The following is a 21,404-nucleotide window of genomic DNA, read 5'->3' as shown; positions in this document are numbered from 1 at the left end:
TCGATGATGCGTGACTCACGTCTCTGAGGTTGAAGGTGATCTCCAGGTTACTCCAGAAGAAGTCGGAGAACTCGGGGTACATGTCGAGCACCTCCAGCACGTCCTCCCGGTGGATCTTGTGGAGGTCGCAGTAGGTCAGCGCCCGCACGTCTGCGTTGGACTTCCCAGGCCGAGCGTACAGGTTTATGGGCTCGCCGAATATATCGTTCTTCCCTGTGATCAACATGAGATCAGAAACAGCCATTCTGACTGATCAAACTAATACACTTATTCTTCTATCTAGTTTTTAATTTCTTTATTTTCTCTTTCCATCTATTGTTCCATCCATCCGTCCGTCCATCCGTCCGTCTGTCTATACATCCGTCCGTCCGTCCATCCATCCATCCATCCATCCATATCTCTAGATTTCCATCCATCCATCCATCCATCCATCCATCCATCCATCCATCTATCTATCTATCTATCTATCTATATCCATCCATCCATCCATCCATCCATCCATCCATCCATCCATCCATCCATCCATCCATCTATCTATCTATCTATCTATCTATCTATCTATCTATCTATCTATCTATCTATCTATCTATCTATCTATCTATCTATCTATCCATACATCCATCCATCCATCCATCCATCCATCCATCCATCTATCTATCTATCTATCTATCTATCTATCTATCTATCTTTCTATCTATCTATCTATCTATCTATCTATCTATCTATCTATCTATCTATCTATCTATCTATCTATCTATCTATCTATCTATCTATCTAATTCTCACACAAACCAGCTGTTTGACTTCAGAAGATTTGGACATTAACTATTTTAAGGTGTGTTGTTTATCCTCTTTGGCTGACAGTCACTATTAGTTTTCAAACAGCAGTGACATTCTGCTCAACATCTGCTTTTGTTTTCCACAGAAGAAAAACTGATACAGGAAAGTCATGAGGGAGAGTAAACAAATGATTCCTTTAACAGTCTACATTTAGATTTACAGTTTGACAGATGACGTCCTGTAGATGGCACTAGAGGACAAACACAGAACTGAACCTACAGTTGAAACAGTGTTGCATTCACATGGGACATACAGCTAACATGGGATAAATGAGGTGCATCAGATCCTAGTTCCTTAAAGGGTTAGTTCACCCAAAAATGAAATGTCAGTCATTAACTCCTCTCCCTAATGTCGTTCCACACCCGTAAGACCTCCGTTCATCTTCACACACAGTTTAAGATATTTTATATTTAGTCTGAGAGCGTATGCAAGTGTATGCACACTATACTGTCCATGTCCAGAAAGGGAATAAAAACATCATCACAGTAGTCCATATGAGACATCAGTGGGTTAATTAGAGTCTCTTGAAGCATCCAAAATACATTTGGGTCCAAAAATAACAAAAACTACGACTTTATTCAGCATCATTCATGATTCGGATCGCCAATGTCTCGTGATTTCAGCAGTTTGACACGCGATGAATCATCTATCCAATTATGAATCAATTCGCTGATTCATAACCGTTTGAATCTTTATTTGAGGATTGAACACAAACCCGGAAGAGAAGCCAATGCTGAATAAAGTCGTAGTTTTTTTTATTTTTGGACCCAAATGTATTTTGGATGCTTCAAGAGATTCTAATTAACAATTTAAAAAGGAGTGTTGTTTGCAGCACACGCCTACCTAAGATGGCCACCACGACATCTCCACGCAAGATCTCGATGGAGCCGCGGGAGATGAAGTACAGCGCGGTCAGGACGTCTCCGGCATGCACCAGTGTGTCTCCTGGAGGGGCGTGTGTGGTCTTAAACTTCATGGCCAGCGCCCGCAGACAGCCTTTACTGGAGCCTTTAAACGCTTTACAGTTCTGCAGGAGCGTCCGGTTCAGATGGAGACAAATATCGGCCTGCAGACACTCCGGGAATCCCTTCAGCACCTGAACGGACATACACAAACCACTGTTACAATGCTCTTTTTACCTAGTATTTTTGTTTTGTTTTTCTAGTCCAAATATCTAAAAATTAGCTAACTCTTTATTTTAGGGTTCAGTTATTAACTATTATCTAGTTGCTTATTAGCATGCATATTACTAGGATATTATAAAGCACATATTAATGCCTAATTCTCCATGACCTTATTCTACATCCCTTAATTCTACCCAATACCTAAACTTAAATGTTACAAAAACTACCTAACTAAATATTAATAAGCAGTCAATTATGAGTTTATTGGGGGAAAAGTCATAGTTAATAGTGCATATGTGTTCCCCATACTAAAGTGTTACCAAAAAATCTTAAAACAAGAAGTATTTACTAGACAAGCAAAAGTTTTTGTCTTGTTTTTGGGGAAAATAACTCAAAATTAAAGGTGCACTATGTAGTATTTTTGGGACATCTCGTCCTCCTAAACCTTTGTTAAATGCAACCAACCCTCCCATCATGCCTCGTCTAGTTAGGAAAAATTGCAGTTAAAGGTCCCGTTCTTCGCGTGTTTTTGAAGCTTTGATTATGTTTACAGTGTGCAATATAACATGAGTTCATGTTTCGCGTGTAAAAACACAGTATTTTTCACACACTTGTCTTATCTGTACAGCGCTGTTTCCTCTGTCCTAAAAACGGCCTGATGATTTCCTTGTTCTATGAAGTCCCTCCTTCAGAAACAAGTAACGAGTTCTGATTGGGCCAGCGCATCCCGTGTTGTGATTGGACAGCAGCTTAGCGCACTTTGCCCGGAAAGGTCCCGCCTCTTACCATAACGGGGCGATGACAGCGCTGAATGCACGCTCTTCTCCACGTGGGAGAGCAGCGAGACCACGCCCCCTATTTTGCGTGTTCTTGTGGGCGGAGCTTTAGTCAACAAACGGTTCTAGTGACGTCATCACAGCAGGAAGTGTAGCGGTGTAGTCCAGACCGGCCGCTCGCTGTCGGCTTTGAAAGGGAACTTCTGTTCAATAAAATATCTCGCTTGGCATTGAGCTTTGAGCTTTATAATTTTACAGGTATTATTTATGCTCTAACAGCAACATTACACACTAACTAAAGTTTGAAAGATGGAATCGCAAAGAACGGGACCTTTAACACTTACAGGCGTGTCTAGGTGTCAGCGGTGAAAATTGTAGTTTCTTTTTTAATAGAATAAAAGGACATTTAAAGGAGCAGTTTACTCTAAAATGAGTATTAATAACAATATTTACTCACCAAACTCAAATTCGGCTGTTTTATGTAATGCTTTTATGGAGTTTTTGTCCTTTTTGTAGCTTGAAAGATAAAACACTAATGTACAAAAGCTTTGGGAAAGTGTATTCCCACAATTGTCTATATATATCTGTTATATGGATAGTTGGATAAATGGATGGATGGATGGATGGATGGATGGATGGATAGTTGAATAAATGGATGGATGAATAGTTGGATAAATGGATGATGGATAGATGTTAATGTGGATGGATGGATAGTTGAATAAATGGATGGATGAATAGTTGGATAAATGGATGATGGATAGATGTTAATGTGGATGGATGGATGGATGGATGGATGGATGGATAAATGGATGGGTGGATGGATGGATAGTTGAATAAATGGATGGATGGATAGATGTTAATGTGGATAGATGGATGGATGGATGGATAGATGTTAATGTGGATAGATGGATGGATGGATAGTTGGATAAATGGATGGGTGAATGGATGGATGGATGGATAGTTGGATGGATGGATGGATGGATGGATAGTTGGATAAATGGATGAGTGAATGGATGGACGGATGGATAGTTGGATAAATGGATGAGTGAATGGATGGACGGATGGATGGATGTTTGATAGATGTTAATGTGGATGGATGTATGGATGGATGTATGGATGGATGGATGGATAGTTGGATAAATGGATAAGTGAATGGATGGATGGATGGATAGTTGGATGATGGATAGTTGGATAAATGGATGGGTGAATGTATGGATTTGTTGGATGGATGATGGATAGATGTTAATGTGGATGGATGGATGGATGGATGGATGGATAGATGTTAATGTGGATGGATGGATGGATGGATGGATGGATGGATGGATGGATAGTCTCATAATCTGAAGTCTCATAGAAGATGCTAGGTACACAAAATCCGTGTTATTTCGTTGATTTTCAAGCACTTTTTGTCTCCAAATCAATGTTTTTAATGCTGTGATTTCTCTCAGAGCTGGATGGTTTAGTTTTAATAGCTTTATGGACAAAATCGATAAAAAAGAGGAATTACACTCAGCAGCACAGCATTCATAACGGCTCTGACTGTCCAATCAGAACGCTCCACTGCTCTGTAATGAGAAGAGCTCACGGGCCGTGGTGGACACTCGTTCGTTATCGTTCCTTGAGTGCGTTTGGGGCTGGGAATCGTAGACAGCTGATATATTAACTCATTATGCAGGATGCATATTCATGTAATCTCACTTTATTTTGGCCTTTTACAGTCTTGATCGCCGGGCCGTAACCGCCATTGGCACCGAAGGGGACAAGCACAATAATTGGAAATGGCTCAATTGTCCCCCAATATTTGACACTTCTTAATGCTGCTCTCCATTATGCACCGCTCGGTTTGTTTTAGGATGGCAGACCGTTTGAAAAGTTAAATTTTTAGTCTGGTCTGCCTCAGCGGGCTAATAACAGCGCTCATCAAAGATGGCCAATCAGATCAAATAACCAATCCATCCATCCATCCATCCATCCATCCATCCATCCATCCATCCATCCATCTATTTGAAGATGAGTGTGAATCCCAACGCAACGCTTTTCGTTTTTACAGTGAAAGAGTGTGTGTGTGGTAAGATATACATAGCTAAACATTTAATATTTGACAAGGGTTTTACGTCAGACATGTTTAGCGACTCACAGTAACACACAGTGATGCAAACTACTCAACCCTTTTAATGTAATTTTGCCATTTTGAATTGAAAATATGCAATCATTCACAGGATGTCATAACTAAATGTGAGGAGACAAGAAACGTTTTTCACATTTTTGACATGCAAGAGTTAATGGTTTATTTGCAAAGGGTTTAAATGGATTACTTCACAACTATTCGGACTATAATTAGAACTTATTTTACTGTTCTTATATCGTGTTTGTTTCCTTTTATTCCTTTAATTACTTTCTTTAAATAAATAAAAAACGTTGGTTTCAAGACATGGTTATGGCCTTGCTTGATTGTGTTTTCTGGCTCTACTAAAGCAGGATTTGTTGATTATTCCTCATATTCTCCATTGTTGCGGCTCCTCTCTTCCCAGTCTGTCAGTAACTCTGTTTAGTTCCTGTCTCAATGAAGCTCCGCCTTCTGAAAGCACACTGTGCTCTGATTGGTCGGCTGGACGGGTGTGTAGTGATTGGTGTTTGGGAAATGTCCCGCCCCTTACCATAACCAGTAGTTTCAACACACGACTAACTAACCTAGCCAGGCCACGCCCCTTTATTCTGTGCATTAATTATTATAATGAGGAATATTGGAAGAAAACTCAAGATGGAGGCGTTTCAGGAGTTCAGAAACACTGACTCTGATATAGAGAAGAACTGGAGCTTTGTAGAGCTGTTTCCCTAAAGAGAGATGAACATGTGGAAAAGCAGAGCAGGCCTGTATGAATATGGTGTGTGTGTGTGTGTGTGTGTGTGTGTGATGGGTAGGTTTAGGGGCAGGGGCAGTTTAGGGGGATAGAAAATACGGTTTGTACAGTATGAAAACCATTACGCCTATGGAATGTCCCCATAAAACATGGAAACACTACGTGTGTGCATGTGTGTGTGTGTGTGTGTGGGCATGTTTTTGTGACATATGAGGACACAAATGTGTATAATGCCATGGGTATGACACAGGTATTACAGGAGAGGGTGAAATATGAGGACATTACCCATGGCCCCACTTTACAAAAGGCTTATAAATCACACAGGAGGAGTTTTTATGAGAAAGTAAAAATGCAGAATGTTTCCTGTGATGGGCTGTGTGTGTGTGTTTGTGTGTGTGTGTGTGTGCGTGTGTGATGGGTAGGTTTAGGGATAGGGGCAGTGTTAGGGGATAGAAAAAAACAGTTGTAACAAACGTGTGTGTGTGTGTGTCGGCGTAAGGACGCAGGAGGACTCACGGCGTTCATGTCGATGCCGTTGGTGTAGGACCAGGCGTGCTGGAAATACTCCTCCAGTCTCTGGCGCAGCGGATTGGGAATCTGATGGAAGCGGATGAACTCTCGCACCCGCAGCATCTGAGTGTGATAGCGAGCCGTTCCCGAATACAGACGCTGGATGATGGCGGACACGTTCCCGAAGATACTGGCGTACATGAGCGCTGAGCGGGAACAGGAAGCGGGAAAACAGAGTCATAATCAGTGTTGCCACAGTTACTTTGAAAAAGTAATCTAATTACTGATTACTCCTTTAAAAAGTAACTTAGTTACTTTACAGATTACTTGATTTTAAATGTTTCCGACAACACCCCTGCCGCCTCCACACAGAAATGACGACCGTTTTTGCCAACACTCACTTTATCAGAAGTGCATTTTTAACAGTAACGTCAACAATGTATCTCCTGACATTTTAAGTTAAGAGAAAAAATACTAAGCCCGAGACAAGAAGTAAACAAAAATATATTTTTACTAAGGAAAATGAATAAAATAGTAACTCACAGTGACTTGGATAAATGACTTTAATCTGATTACTGGTCTGGAAACAGTAACGCGTTAGATTACTCGTCACTGGAAAAAAGCCGTCAGATTAGAGTAACGCGTTACCGGCATCACTGGTCATATTGAAGCACCCACCCAAGCACACACTTCAAACTTTAATATTACAAGCAATTTCTGAGTGAAAACTTTTTCTAGAGCACATATTTGTCAGAATATCCAGAATGACCGTCCGTGTGTTCATCACTAGAGGAGCTCGACCTCCTCTAAAAATGCTTTTGTTGTCCAGTCCAAATATCTAAATATTGTTAAATCAAGATTCATTTACTACACTGAAAAAACCTATTTAGAAAAAAAAGTGACCTGGTTGCCTTAAAATTTTGAGTTTATTGAAATTAAAATTTTGAGTTAATCCAATGAATGTTTTTTGAGATTCGACAACCTTTATTAAAATATTATTAAAAGATTTTGTAAGCATATTGGGTAATTGTGTGTTTTATTTGTGATGACGCAGTGAAACATGACAAATGATTTATCACTTTTTTCTTATGTGGTTCAGATACAATAATATTTTGAGTTTCTATTTATTAAACAAATTTCCTTCATTGTATCAACTTACATTTTTTATTTCAATAAACTCAAATTTTACTGCAACCAGGTTACTTACTTCTTAAAGTTAAACCAACACATTTTATTAGTGTAGATAAGTAATATTATACAATATATTTTTGCTTGTTTTCTGGGGAAAAATATCAAAATGAAGAGAGTTTTTGCTTAAAACAGGCAAAATGATCTGCCAATGGGGTGAGACAAATAATCTTATTTCTGTTCGGAAACAAAAAACAAGATTTCAATCAGAAATAAGATTATTTTTCTCACCCCATCGGCAGATCATTTTGCCTGTTTTAAGCAAAAACTCTCTTCATTTTGATTTTATTTTCAACAAAACAAGAAAAATATCTTATGTCGTTTTACTGATCTAGTGAATGCATCTTGATTTAAGAATTTTTAGATATTTAGACTGGAAACAAGACAACATGACTGAGTAAGAAGAGCATGTTTTGCAGTGTGTTTAACCGCGGTGAGCGCTGACTGAACTCGCTGCAGGTGGGCCGCACTATGATTCACACTACAAAAGCTGCAAAAATAGCAACAAAGAAGCAGCGACTGAAGCTCGAATGGTGGAGCACGGTGCAGAACACAGAATATCCTTCTCTTGGCTTCGTTGAATTAACTTTCAGGAATGATCGTAATCACGAAAAGCCTGTCAAAACAGCACATCTGAGTCATATTTCACCACATAAAAACAAAAGAAGGAAAAATCATGTTGAGCTCCTATTTTTGCTGCTTTTCTAGTGTGATTCACTTGAGATTTGAGCCTTTATGTTCATTTTACTAAAATTATTTACATTGTGACATTATTTCATGATTATTATAAGGCAAAAAAATCTCATTTTCATTAGTGTAAAATGCAAAAAACATATAAAATATGATTTAATCTGTGGAGTATTCATTCATCTCAACAGTACTGGTTGAACTGTATTTATTTTTTGTGCTAATTTTAATAAAGGAAAAGATTGTGCTACAGCATTTGTTATAATTGCTCTATTAGAGTATTTAAAACTACTGTTACAAATAGGGGAACAAAAAACTTAAAAATACAACAATAATTGAAAAAAGTAAATGCAGAAATTAGAATTTGTCATGAAAATAATGTCACGACGTGAAATAAAAATAAATAAAATTAAATAAATAAAATTAAATTAAATGTTGGAGTTAAATATCAACTGGACATGATTACTTGAGATTTAAGATCTAAAATATAAAAATGTCAGAATTAAAAAATAAATAAAATAAATAAAATAAATAAAATAAATAAAATAAATAAAATAAATAAAAATAAAATAAAATAAAATAAAATAAAATAAAATAAAATAAAATAAAATAAAATAAAATAAAATAAAATAAAATAAAATAAAATAAAATAAAATAAATCCCCTGGACCAGAGTAACTTGAGATTTAAGACAATACACTACAAAAATAGCAGAATTAAAAAATCTAATCAAATTAAATTAAAAATGTAATGAAGTTAAATGTTGGGGATAAATAGCACCAGGACCTGGTTCCTTGAGATTTATTCTAACACACTAAAGAAAGAAACAAACCCATTAGGGCATTAAAAACACAGAAGAAATAAAAGGTAATTCAGCAAATGAGTGTGTGTGTGTGTGTGTGTGTGTGTGTGTGTGTGTGTGTGTGTGTGTGTGTGTGTGTAGTCGTTCAGCTTTGAATGAGCTAATTCATTCAATGAAAAGTCTAGTATCAGATCGATGAGCTCATGTTAATTTGGTCCTTTTGAACTTTCGCCCTCTAACAAAATGTAATTCAGCAGCTCTGATGATAAATGCTTGTACCGGCCATAAAAACGGAAATTACTTCACGGGTACTGGGGTCTGATATATGTGCGGCTGAGATATTAAATGGGCAATTCATCATTAATGATATTTAATTGCTGTGATCAAGACCTTCAAAAACAAGCTATCAGGTTGATTTGTTAACCAAGAATTAAAAAGGGAGGACGTTTCATCAGCACGACGAGGTTTGATCACATAGTGCTCACTATTAAACATAAAAAAACAAGCGCATCTGTAATGAAGGTTTAATCGGAGCTACAAGAACATTTAGGATGAAGGTCAGCGGCCGGTAAGGGGGTTATTATGCTTGATTTGTTTTCACAGGATCTATTACATTAATCAAAATATCTAAACACACAATTTATGCACACAAAGACTGGAATAAACCTCTTTTATGATGAACGTGTATTCAATATCTGGGACAAAGTTCATTGTCACTTGAGATTGTAACAAAGAAAAGGGCTCATTAAATGCAGAAATTATTAGAAAATAAATAAATAAATATTTATAATGTATAATAATGAAATGTAGTTTAAAATAATCTTTCATTACAGAAAACAAATCAGTTTTAACTCTCTGGTGCAGTTTGTTCTTTTTTTTACCAACTTTTTTTTATTTGTTTATTATTGTTTTGTAATTTTTTCATCTGAATGGTAAGAAAGCTTAATAAAGGTTTTGGCTCTTGCTGTGTGAACGCACAAGACATCATGGACATGACTGGAAAGGGTTAAATGGTCCTGAGAAATAAAGTCAAAGTCAGATGATTTGGAAATGAATGGGAGAGGGCCAAACAAAATCTGATTTAAAGCAATTTTTTTCTGTGATATCAACCTCAAATTTGGAACACATTTGGCTTTTGATTTTCTTGGAGAACGTGATTTGAAAAATACATATTCCATTGAAAAAAATTAAAAATGGTATTTTCATAATAAATGTAAAACCTTTTTCAAGTTGCTGTTTTCAACTTTTTTCACATCAGCAATAATCTGCCACGTGTTGTCTTTAAAAAGAGACCAAACTTCAATCTGTGATCCAAAGATTCAAGATTTACAACAGTTTACAACAAAAAGTGAAAAAAATGGATTATAACTACTATGGGGATTTTTGCCCATTCTTCTAGAAGCTCATTTGTGAGGTCAGGCACTGATGTTGGACGAGAAGGCCTGGCTCTCAGTCTCCGCTCTAATTCATCCCAAAGCTGTTCTATCGGGTTGAGCTCAGGACTCTGTGCAGGCCAGTCAAGTTCCTCCACACCAAACTCCTCATCCATGTCTTTATGGAGCGACGCTTTGTGCACTGGAGCGCAGTCATGCTGGGAGAAGAAGGGGCCGTCCCCAAACTGATCCCACAAAGTTGGGAGCATGAAATTGTCCAAAATGTCTTGGTGAAGCATTACGAGTTCCTTTCACTGGAACTAAGGGGACCAACCCCTGAAAAACAACCCCACCCCATAATCCCCCTCCACCAAACTTTACACTTGACACAATGCAGTCAGGCGAGTCCCGTTCTCCTGGCGATGGCCAAACCCAGACTCGTCCATGGGATTGTCAGACTGAAGCGTGATTGGTCGCTCAGAGAACACGTCTCTCTGCTCTAGAGTCCAGTGGCGGCTGCTTTACTCCACTGCATCCCACGCTTTGCATTGCTCTTGGTGATGTAAGGCTTGGATGAGCTGCTCGGTCATGGAAACCCATTCCATGAAGCTCTCTCCGCTGTTCTTGAGCTCATCTGAAGGCCACAGAAGTCTGGAGGTCTGGAGCTGTTGACTCTACAGAAAGTTGGTGTCTTCTGCGCACTGTGACCCTCAGCATGCACTGACCCCGCTCTGGGATTTAACACTTCGTGACTGAGTTGCTGTTGTCCCCAATGGCTTCCACTTTGTTATAATCCCACTAACAGTTGACTGAACACCTGAACTCAGAGATCCAATACTTTTAGCAATATAGTGTATTTTGTGAAAAAAAACTTTTTTGTAAATAATGATAAAGATGTGTGCATTAACAATTGTTCAAGCTGCAAGGAAATTATGTTATTTATGTTACACTTCTAAGAACTTATAGAGACAGAGTGTATTTAGGCCATGCCCACACTGGGGGGGTAGGGGGGTGGAAAGAGACAACCCAACGCTCTCCATTGACTTTGTATTGCGTGAAGCGGTCGCCTCGTCTTTTCTTACTTATTACAAAAAACAGAACAATGTCTGATCTGTGACGAGGTGTGCAGCAAACAAGCTAAAACACAGAACTCAGTTTTTATAAGCTGTCGACCCCAAAAAACGTGAAGCTTCATCAGGAAGAATGGCTCAGTTTGGGGATCCTGACACTCAGTATGTCTCAGTATGTCTACGTGTGCAGTAAACATTTAGTCAAATATCCAAATGTCAGTTTTATATATTATATTTCCTGTCTCTGATTACTTTCTCCTCCAGTGGGCGTAGTTCTCAGTGTAATATAACATGTCCCGCTCTGTCTCTAGGGCCTGTATGCACTTTTTTATCTTTAAACGCTCGTTTTTTGGGGTCAGCAGCTTATAAACACTTCTGGGTTTTTGGTTCTGTGTTTTTGAGCTTGTTTTCTGCACACCTCGTCACAGATCAGCTTTTAGACATTGTTCGATTTTTTGCAATAAGTCAGAAATGATAAGGAGGCGCTTCCCACAATAGAAAGTCAATGGAGACGATTGGTTTGTTTTCGGCCCCGGTGGGCGTGGCTTTCAGATTATGACGGGTGTCGCTCTGTCTCTATACTAGGTTTTCACAAGATAGCTAACCCATGAGATAATGAAACACTCACATCCGATCAGCATGACGCAGATGGAGAAGATCTTTTCTGAGTTGGTGTTGGGCGACACGTTTCCGAAGCCCACGCTGGTCAAGCTGCTGAAGGTGAAGTACAGCGCCGTCACATATTTGTCCTTAATGCTCGGCCCTGATTTCGGGTTGCTGCTGTTGTGTTGTTTGCCCAGATGAACCCCGAGCGCGTGCAGCCAGCCAATGGAGCGGTTCTGCTCCACGTTTCCAATGGCGTACCAGATACAGGCCAGCCAATGAGCGATCAGAGCGAAGGTGCACATGAGCAGGAAGAGGACGGCCGCGCCATACTCAGAGTAACGGTCCAGTTTCCGCGCAACTCGGACGAGTCGAAGAAGACGAGCCGTCTTGAGCAGGCCGATGAGGGTGGTCGTCTAGACAGAGAGGATACAGAAAAAACACTCATTTTTCATTTCTCAAAGTTTAGTTTTAAAATCCAACCTGGTCTCATTGGAATAACGTATCCGTGGCAACGTTTTTGCAAACCACAAAATACGTACAAATAGGTACATATTGCGACAATTTCAAATGTCCACTGGGTGGCGCTAAAAGCTTAGTTTTTTCCGGACCAGATGTCCGTGAATCTGGCATGCTTTGTTACGTTGGTTTTTTAACGTACACCCACACTAAACCCTAAACCAGGGCTATTCAAATCTTACCCTGGAGGGCCAATGCGGTGCAAATTTTCGCTCCAACCCTGATCAAACACACCTACCTGTGATTTTCTAATGATCCTGAAGACATTGATTAGCATGTTCAGGTGTGTTTGATTAAGGTTGGAGCTAAACTCTGCACCGCATTGGCCCTCCAGGGTAAGATTTGAATAGCCCTGCCCTAAACCAATAGTGCTTACTAAAGCAAACATAAAATTGTTTCCAAATAATCTTGTTTTCTGTTTAAATTAAAATCATTTTGCTTACCCCATTGGCAGATTATTTTGCTCATTTTAAGCAAAAACTCTTAATTTTGAGTTATTTTTCCCCCCAAAACAAGACAATCATTTTTACTTGTCTAGTGAATACTTCATATTTTAAGGGGTGGTTGCGTGTTTTTTTCTTCTTTTTTAGGTTAGGTTGTGTTTATGGGGCGCAGTATAACTGTCACAAATCAGGCCTCTGGGGATTCCTCTGATCGCCACCAGAGGGCTCCCTCCCCTGAATATTAATCCCCACTCTGGACTTCATTACCCATAATCCTTTGCCCTGACTCATCAGCCATTATTGTTTATACCTGTGTGCCATTAGCCTCATCACCTCGGTCTATATAAACCTTGTTCACTCTGCCATTCTCTGCGAAGTCTTGTAAGGTGTAACACTATAATTCTGAGCGTTCTCCAATGTTTCGTGTCTCTTGGTTTTGGATCACCTGCGTGTTTCTGGACTACTCTCTTGCCTGCGTTCCCTGCCTTGTTGTGTTTGTCTGTTCAGACTGTCTGCATGTACTGTGACTTTGCCTCTACTAGACTTCGATTGTGGACTGTTGTCTTAATAAAATTGCATTTGGATCCCCAATCTGTTGACTCATCGTTACAATAACATGTCTTAATACTTCTTCTTTCTTTTTTTTAACACCGTGTTGTTCTTCTATTCTCCCTTTATTCCCCACCGCTGTCTCCACTGTCCTTTGAACGGCTCGTCTGCTTCCTGCTTCTATGAAGCCCCTCCCTCTGAAAAACGCAATGGTCTTAGATTGGTCAGATGGCCAAATGTAGTTTCCTGTATTTTTATTGGCTGAAGTGCCAAGCACAGGTTAAGGCCACGCCCCTTCCCTTTTACGGGCAGAAGTCACATCTGCGGAGACTAGCGAGGGTTTATGATGTCACCAACCCAGGAAGAAGCTCTCTGTAGTCCAAACCGGCCATTTTTGTAGTCAATAAACTGCCGTAACTTTAAAAGACAATATCTCCGTTTGCAGTGAACTTTCAGCGCTGAAACTTTGCAGAGACTGTTTATGCTCAAGCAGCGACATTACACACTAACTAAAGTTACACAAGTCAAATCACATGCAATCACGCCTTTAAGAATTGTTTGATGTTTGGACTAGAAACAAGACAAAACTACTAAGTAAGAAAAGCATGTTTATCAGTGCAGTTGTAGATGTAAAAGCCCGTTTCCCAGGATTCCCCTCACCTCTGCACTCACCTCCTCCCCGGTTCGGTAAATGAGCAGGTCGAAGGGAATGGCGGCCACCATGTCGATGAGGAACCAGCCCTTGAAGTAATGCACGGCGATCCGCAGCGGGTGACTGACCACCTCGTCGTTGGCGTTGACGTAAGTGGTGCGGAAGTTGATGATAATGTCGATGATGAACATGATGTCCACGATGAGGTCCACCACGTTGAGCGGACTGCAGGAGTATCCGCAGTTCTGCATGGAGCCCTCGTCCTCCTCGTTGAGCAGGAAAGCGGCGGAGTAAGGCGTGAGGATGGCCGTGTAGATGACCAGAAGCAGGATCAGCCAGTCCCACACCGCCTTAAATGGGCTGTAATGCAGGACGGTCCACTTGTGGATTCGCGGAGCCTGGAGCTTGTATTCGGGCAGGACGTCAGCGCCCAGAGACAGCACCTGACAGGAGAAAATGGCTGCTTGAAAACACGGCTTGACAATGCAAAAAATGCTTTTCTTACTTGTCTTGTTTCGAGTCCAAACATCTAAAAATTCTTAAAACAAGAAGTATTTACTAGATAAGTTAAGTTAATTGTCTTGTTTTGGGAAAAAATAACTCAAAATGAAGAGAGTTTTTGCTTAAAATAAGATAAATAATCTGCCAATGGGGTGAGAAAAATAATCTTAATTCAAACAGAAAACAAGATTATTTTTCTCCCCCCATTGGCAGATTATTTATCTTCATTTTAAGCAAAAACTCTCTTCATTTTGAGTTATTTTTCCCACAACAAGACAATTACTTTTGCTTGTCTAGTAAATACTTCTTGTTTTAAGAATTTTTAGATGTTTGGACTAGAAACAAGACAAAAATACTTTTTTTTTTTTTTTTGCAGTGAATGTTTCATTAGAGCAGCATTAAAACACCACAGAAATCTTCTTTTGCATTAGCAACTAGCATTGGAAATTATCTTCCCAAATTAGTTTTTTAAAATCCTAAAACTAAAATATATGGAAGACCATTTCTGCCATTAAATAAAAAAATAAGAAGAGTAATTGCGACTTTCTCAGATTTCTGAATTTTTTCTCAGTTATAAAGTCAGAATTCTGAGATAAAAAGTCGCAATTACTCTTAATTTTTTTATTTAGTGGCGGAAACGGGCTTATATATATATATATATACACCGATCAGGCATAACATTATGACCTAATATTGTGTTGGTCCCCCTTTTGCTGACCCGTCGACTCCTCTAGACCCCTGAAGGTGTGCTGTGGTATCTGGCACCAAGATGTTAGCAGCAGATCCTTTACGTCCTGTAAGTTTCAAGGTGGGGCCTCCATGGATCGGACTTGTTTGTTCAGCTCATCCCACAGATGCTCGATTGGATTGAGATCTGGGGAATCTGGAGGCCGAGTCGACGCCTCAAACTGGTTGTTGTGCTCCTCAAACCATTCCTGAAGCATTTGTGCTTTGTGTCAGGAGCATTATCCTGCTGGAAGAGCCACAGCGGTCTGCAACAATGCTTAGGTATTGGCATTTCTCCTGCTTCTAACACATCACCTTAGAGGACAAAATGTTCACTTGCTGCCTAATATATCCCGCCCTACTAACAGGAGCCGTGAGGAAGAGATCATCAGTGTTATTCACTTCACCTGTCATAATGTTATGCCTGACTGGTACACACACACACACACACACACACACACACACACACACACACACACAGCCCCTAAACCTACCCATCACAGGAAACATTCTGCATTTTTACTTTCTCATAAAAACTCCTCCTGTGTGATTTATAAGCCTTTTGTAAAGTGGGGCCATGGGTAATGTCCTCATATTTCACCCTCTCCTGTAATACCTGTGTCATACCCATGGCATTATACACATTTGTGTCCTCATATGTCACAAAAACATGCCCACACACACACACACACACACACACACACACACACACACACACACACACACACACACACACACACACACACACACACACACACACACACACACAGCCCCTAAACCTACCCATCACAGGAAACATTCTGCATTTTTACTTTCTCATAAAAACTCCTCCTGTGTGATTTATAAGCCTTTTGTAAAGTGGGGCCATGGGTAATGTCCTCATATTTCACCCTCTCCTGTAATACCTGTGTCATACCCATGGCATTATACACATTTGTGTCCTCATATGTCACAAAAACAAGCACACGCACACACAAACGCTCATTTAAAGGTTGCAAAAACAGTAATATTGTGAAACTGAGTGTTTAAAACACTAGCACACTAGTGAGGGAGGGTGATGGACACCCGTGTGCTGTGTTGGTGTTGGAGAGGAGCTGGTGATGGTCTTATGTAAAGCTGCTTTAGGAGAAACTCGAGCGTTTCTCTGCCATCTGCATGAGTGAAGTGTTTTGACGCACAAATGCACGTTGCTGGTGCGTCATGCACATTTTAGTGCATTTAAGTTTAAGTAAAGCTGCTCGGAAGCACAATTTGACAATTATAGCACAACAAACATGCTCCACACACAGCGCTGTCACGCAACAGAGAGACTAATGTTACGAAAGTCTTCTCGCTGTCAGGACATCTTTGAGACGCTCGGTGCGCTGACAGACATGGCCTGACGTGTGTTTTCAGTGCAACACCAAAATCAGCTGTTTTACTGCGATATGACTCGATGCACACAGACAACCGGGCCGTTTATGAGCTCGTTAACCCAAAATGATGCATATTATTACTGACAGAAAAAAAGACTGATTTAAATGAACAATAGCAAAGTAATACAAAAGCAGTCCATTCTACAAAATCACAAACACACACACACACACACATGTTGGTCTATGTGGTTTACAGGGACTCTCCATAGGCGTAATGGTTTTTATACTGTACAAACCGTATTTTCTATCCCCTTACACTGCCCCTAAACCTACCCATCACACACACACACACACACACACACACACACACACACACACACACACACACACACACACTGCCCCTGCCCCTAAATCTACCCATCACAGGAAACATTCTGCATTTTTACTTTCTCAAAAAAACTTCATTTAGTATGTTTTTAAGGCCATTTGAATTATGAGGACATTTGATATGTCCCCATAAACCACATTTATAGTGTAATACCAGTGTAATACCCATGTAGTTATACAAATTTGTGTCCTCATAAACCACATAAACAGGCTCACACACACACACACACACACAAATCTATAATTTAAGAAAAACTTTGAAAATAAATGTAAATTAACTTTATATCAGAATAATTTGGGGGGGGGGGGAGTTTCTGAGGCACACGTATAAATGCCTCATTCATCCATCCATCCATTCATGCATTCATATCTCCCACGAGTCTTTAGTTTATCATATTTATAAAAGACAGATACACTGAACCGATTCTTTCTGAAAACAGCTCGTGGAGGCATGCAGTGGGCGGAGCTAAAGAGACGGACACACACACACACACACACTAAATGTAGGTGTTGTTCACATTATATGCACATACGCGCTGATTGCTAACAAAACACACACATTTACTGCCGTTTCACTCACCGCCTGTGGTTTCCACTCATGACCGGTAACACAGCTCCCGTAACCCGAACGAAGCTAGTTGATGTGTGTGTGTGTGTGTGTGTGTGTGTGTGTGCTCATCCAGGAGAAGAGCCCATATAAGGAATTCCACCCTTCATGATGTCATACAGGTCCATATTGAATCCTGACGGAGTTTAACTGGCACAGACATACTCCGTCACACGTCCAACTCGTGTTTTGCAATGTTGTCCATGTTTATCATGAAAATCATCTCTTTAACAGCGTAAATAAGGCAGAATGCAGGAGATAGCATTAGACCCCCCCCCCCCCCCCCCTAAATGAACAATAGCAAAGTCAGACCATTCTACATAATCACAAAAAAATCTAGATTTTAAGGAAAACTTGCATTCAAAGGTAAAATCCAATTAAATTTATATTAGAAATATTTGAAGGAAGCATAAATCACAGATCTCTCATCAGTCAATGGCAGATTTACGAGAGCATACAGTCATTTCTGTCATGTTCATGTCACGTTTCATCTCGTCTGCTGAGCCAGGATTGACACACACACACACACACACACACACACACACACACACACACACACACACACACACACACACACACACACACACACACACACACACACACGAATGGTGCAAGTGGTTTGTTTGTGTTGCAATGCAAAAAATGCTTTTCTTACTTAGTATTTTGGTCTTGTTTGTAGTCCAAACATATAAATATTCTTAAAACAAGAAGTATTTACTAGACAAGCAAAAGAGACAAAGACGAAAATACTAAGTAAGAAAAGCGTTTTTTGCAGTGTAATAAAATCAACCATAAATCACACACATACACACACGCACACACACGCATGCGCGCACACACACACACACACACACGATGGTGCGAGTGGTTTGTGTGTGTGTTACCAGACGTCTCAGATTAAGGCTCATGTCTGGCCATCAGAGCTGTATGTCAGTGTGCTGGGATCAAACGCAGGGCATTCTGGGGGTCAGCAGGTGTTGTGCGCGCTCAGACCGTGGGCGAGAGCAGGTGGCACTCACACACACACACCGCGGCTACACACACAGTCATTCACAGGAACACACACTCCTGCGTGAGTCATCATGGGAAATGTCCTGCAGCGGCCTGTCTTCACAAGCACACGACAGCTGCGGTAAAAAGACCGCTGCCGCTCAGAACACATGACTAACACAAGTGTTTCCACAAGCACACCATCTGTGGAGGAATTACAACTAGATGCATATGCTTTATAAGTAGTGTTTACTTGTTTAAAAAAATTAAGGCTTACAATAACAAAAAATGTCAACATATTACACAGACACACAATCTATCTATCTATAGATACACTGATTGCATTGTGCCAAGTGCAAAGTTTGGTGGAGGGGGGGTTATGGTGTGGGGTTGTTTTTCAGGGGTTGGGCTTGATATAAGGAGATATGGTTGTGGTAAGCAGCGGGGTGAGGGACCGCGAGTGGTAATGAGTACCAGCTGCGTGACACACCGGTCTCGTCTCGCGGTCATGTGACGGGATCATAAAAGGTGGAGCGAAGGCAGCGGAAGACGAGAGAGGACCAGGCCTGGAGTTTATGTTATGTTTTGGTTACGTTCTGTTGTGTGTGTGTGGTCAGTCGTCCGTAAGGGGCTGCCCGCGTTTTATAATGTGTGTGTGTGTACAGACCGTCGTCCGTGAGTTACTTTCGTTTGGTTTGTTTATTTTGAATTAAAGTTTGGTGAATGTTGGCCGGTTCTCGCCTCCTTCCTTCCATCAACGAACTTTGTTACAATGGTTTTAGTGAGTTGTTGTGCAGTTATTCAAGAGCTCTGGGAATTCAAACATTTTTGTCTTGTTTTGGGGGAAAATAGCTCAAAATTAAGTGAGCTTTTGGGGTCAGCAAAATAATCTTGTTTTCTGTTTAAATTAATTCTGTTTAAATCTCACCCCATCGGCAGATTATTTATCTTATTTTAAGCAAAAACTCTCTTCATCTTGAGTTATTTTATCATTTTAATATATATATGGAATAATTATGATTTAATTAAGTCTCTTCTGCTCACCAAGCCTGCATTTATTTGATCAAAAATGCAGTAAAAACATGAAATATTATTGCAAGTTAAAATAACTGTAAACATAGTAAAGTGTAATTTATTCCTGTGATCAAAGCTGAATTTATCATCATTCCTCCAGTCTTCAGTGTCACATGATCCTTCACTAATCATTCTCAGATGAGGATCTGATGCTCAGTTATTAATTTCTCTAAAATAAGCTTAATCATACAGCTGTTGCTTCATTGAAGTAAAGCGCCGTTGCTTCAAGTTAAACGCTGTGCGGTCATTTGGCTGAAGCCGTGTTTCTCATGGAGTCTGCAGACATCAGCTGGCCTCACGCCTGAGCTCTTCTGCAGAAATCATCTGGTCTCTTGACCTCGGACGGCTTCAGCACCTATTAGAGCTCATGGCCAGCAGCGCAGACAGACGGACACGTCCCGTGTCAACACCCTCCTCAGGGACATCAGGCATTATTTTTAGAAACCCCAGACACTAAAAAAAGCTCTTCAAATCTCCCCAGTGGAGCATGAAGCAAAACGATGTCAAAACACATTACAAGAACCCCAAACCAGACATAAACACGACCTGTTTATTCCCAAATCCACAGGAGATGAAGAGCTGCACTTCCAAAAAGAGGTAGACACTGCAAAAAAGGCTTTTCTTACTTAGTATTTTTGTCGTTTTTTCTAGTCAAATTATCTAAAAATTCTTACATTTAGAAACATTTACTAGCCAAGTAAAAATTATTGTCTTATATAATAAATAATCTTGTTTTCTGTTTGAATTAAGATTATTTTTCTCACCCCATTGGCAGATTATTGATCTTATTTTAAGCAAAAACTCTCTTCATTTTGAGTTATTTTTCCCAAAACAAGACAATTACTTTGGCTTGTCTAGTAAATACTTCTTGTTTTAAGAATTTTTAGATGTTTGGACTCGAAACAAGACAAAAATACTGAGTAAGAAAAGCATTTTTTGCAGTTGAAACATCAAGAGGGGTTCAATTTAACATAAATGTTGTCGAGAGACACAATCATGAAGGATGTGATGGAAATATAGGGCGATCGATTGTGCATTAACCCAAATCTCAAAAGAGTCAATCAAATTAGGACTAGAAATGTCCATTTCTCTTCATCTACGAAAACGGTTCTAATAGCCGTCTTTTGGAACAAATAGAAAATTCGCTTTTTTTCTTTAAAGGTGGGGTAAGTCTTATTTCAAAACTGTTTTAGAAAAAGGACTCGGGCCGAGTGGAATAACAAACTTGTAGCCAATCAGCAGGTAAGGGGCGTGTCTACTAATGATGGTGAGAAGAGCGCTCGCTCTCGCTCTGTGCACGACATTATTCAAACACACGAGTCACACATGACGGACATTAGCTGAGAGCTAGCCTAATATACGCTGCTTGACTATGCTCGTGTGTCATGTTCACTTGTTAGTCCATTTGCGATCGTGTTGTGGCTCACTTCAGCGATGATAAAGACCCGTTCATTTCCACGCTAAATCTCCTAACTGTGTGCTTCAAGCGTCAGCTCACACAATGTCTCCGACAAGTAAGATACTATACTCCTAATATATGTTTGCTTACTCTTTTCATGATCTGTATAACCCTTATCCGGTCATAATAGTAATATGTTCGTTGGTTGGACTGTCTTGCTCGTGTACTATAGAGTTGTTCATGAGAACGGTTTGTGTTTTTGTGACAGAAGGGATGACTTTTTCATTGAATATTCGACCTGGATTAGATACACAGAGATTCTGCCGTAGCCGTTGATGCCTCTGGGTTACGTATGTGTGGGGCGGCGCCA

General features: G+C 40.0%; 1 protein-coding gene across 2 annotated transcripts in view; it reads right to left on the bottom strand.

Moving 5' to 3' along the window:
* kcnh2b (potassium voltage-gated channel, subfamily H (eag-related), member 2b) overlaps positions 1-21,404 on the bottom strand; it is a 259,045-nt gene that overhangs the window by 7,147 nt on the left and 230,494 nt on the right. Inside the window, exons 6-10 of one of the 2 annotated variants that reach the window (XM_067434464.1) lie at positions 14,004-14,438; positions 11,858-12,248; positions 6,117-6,316; positions 1,683-1,935; positions 20-213 (exon numbers count right to left, since the gene is read on the bottom strand). In XM_067434464.1, the coding sequence (XP_067290565.1) occupies positions 20-213; positions 1,683-1,935; positions 6,117-6,316; positions 11,858-12,248; positions 14,004-14,438 (1,473 nt within the window). The remainder of the gene's footprint in view (positions 1-19; positions 214-1,682; positions 1,936-6,116; positions 6,317-11,857; positions 12,249-14,003; positions 14,439-21,404) is intronic. The other variant, XM_067434465.1, reaches the window with a different exon arrangement.

Source organism: Pseudorasbora parva, chromosome 24, assembly GCF_024679245.1.
Source record: "Pseudorasbora parva isolate DD20220531a chromosome 24, ASM2467924v1, whole genome shotgun sequence".
NCBI classification, from domain to species: Eukaryota; Metazoa; Chordata; class Actinopteri; order Cypriniformes; family Gobionidae; genus Pseudorasbora; species Pseudorasbora parva.
The sequence above is the reverse complement of the archived record's forward strand: the minus strand, read 5'-3'. Positions and strand labels throughout refer to the sequence as shown.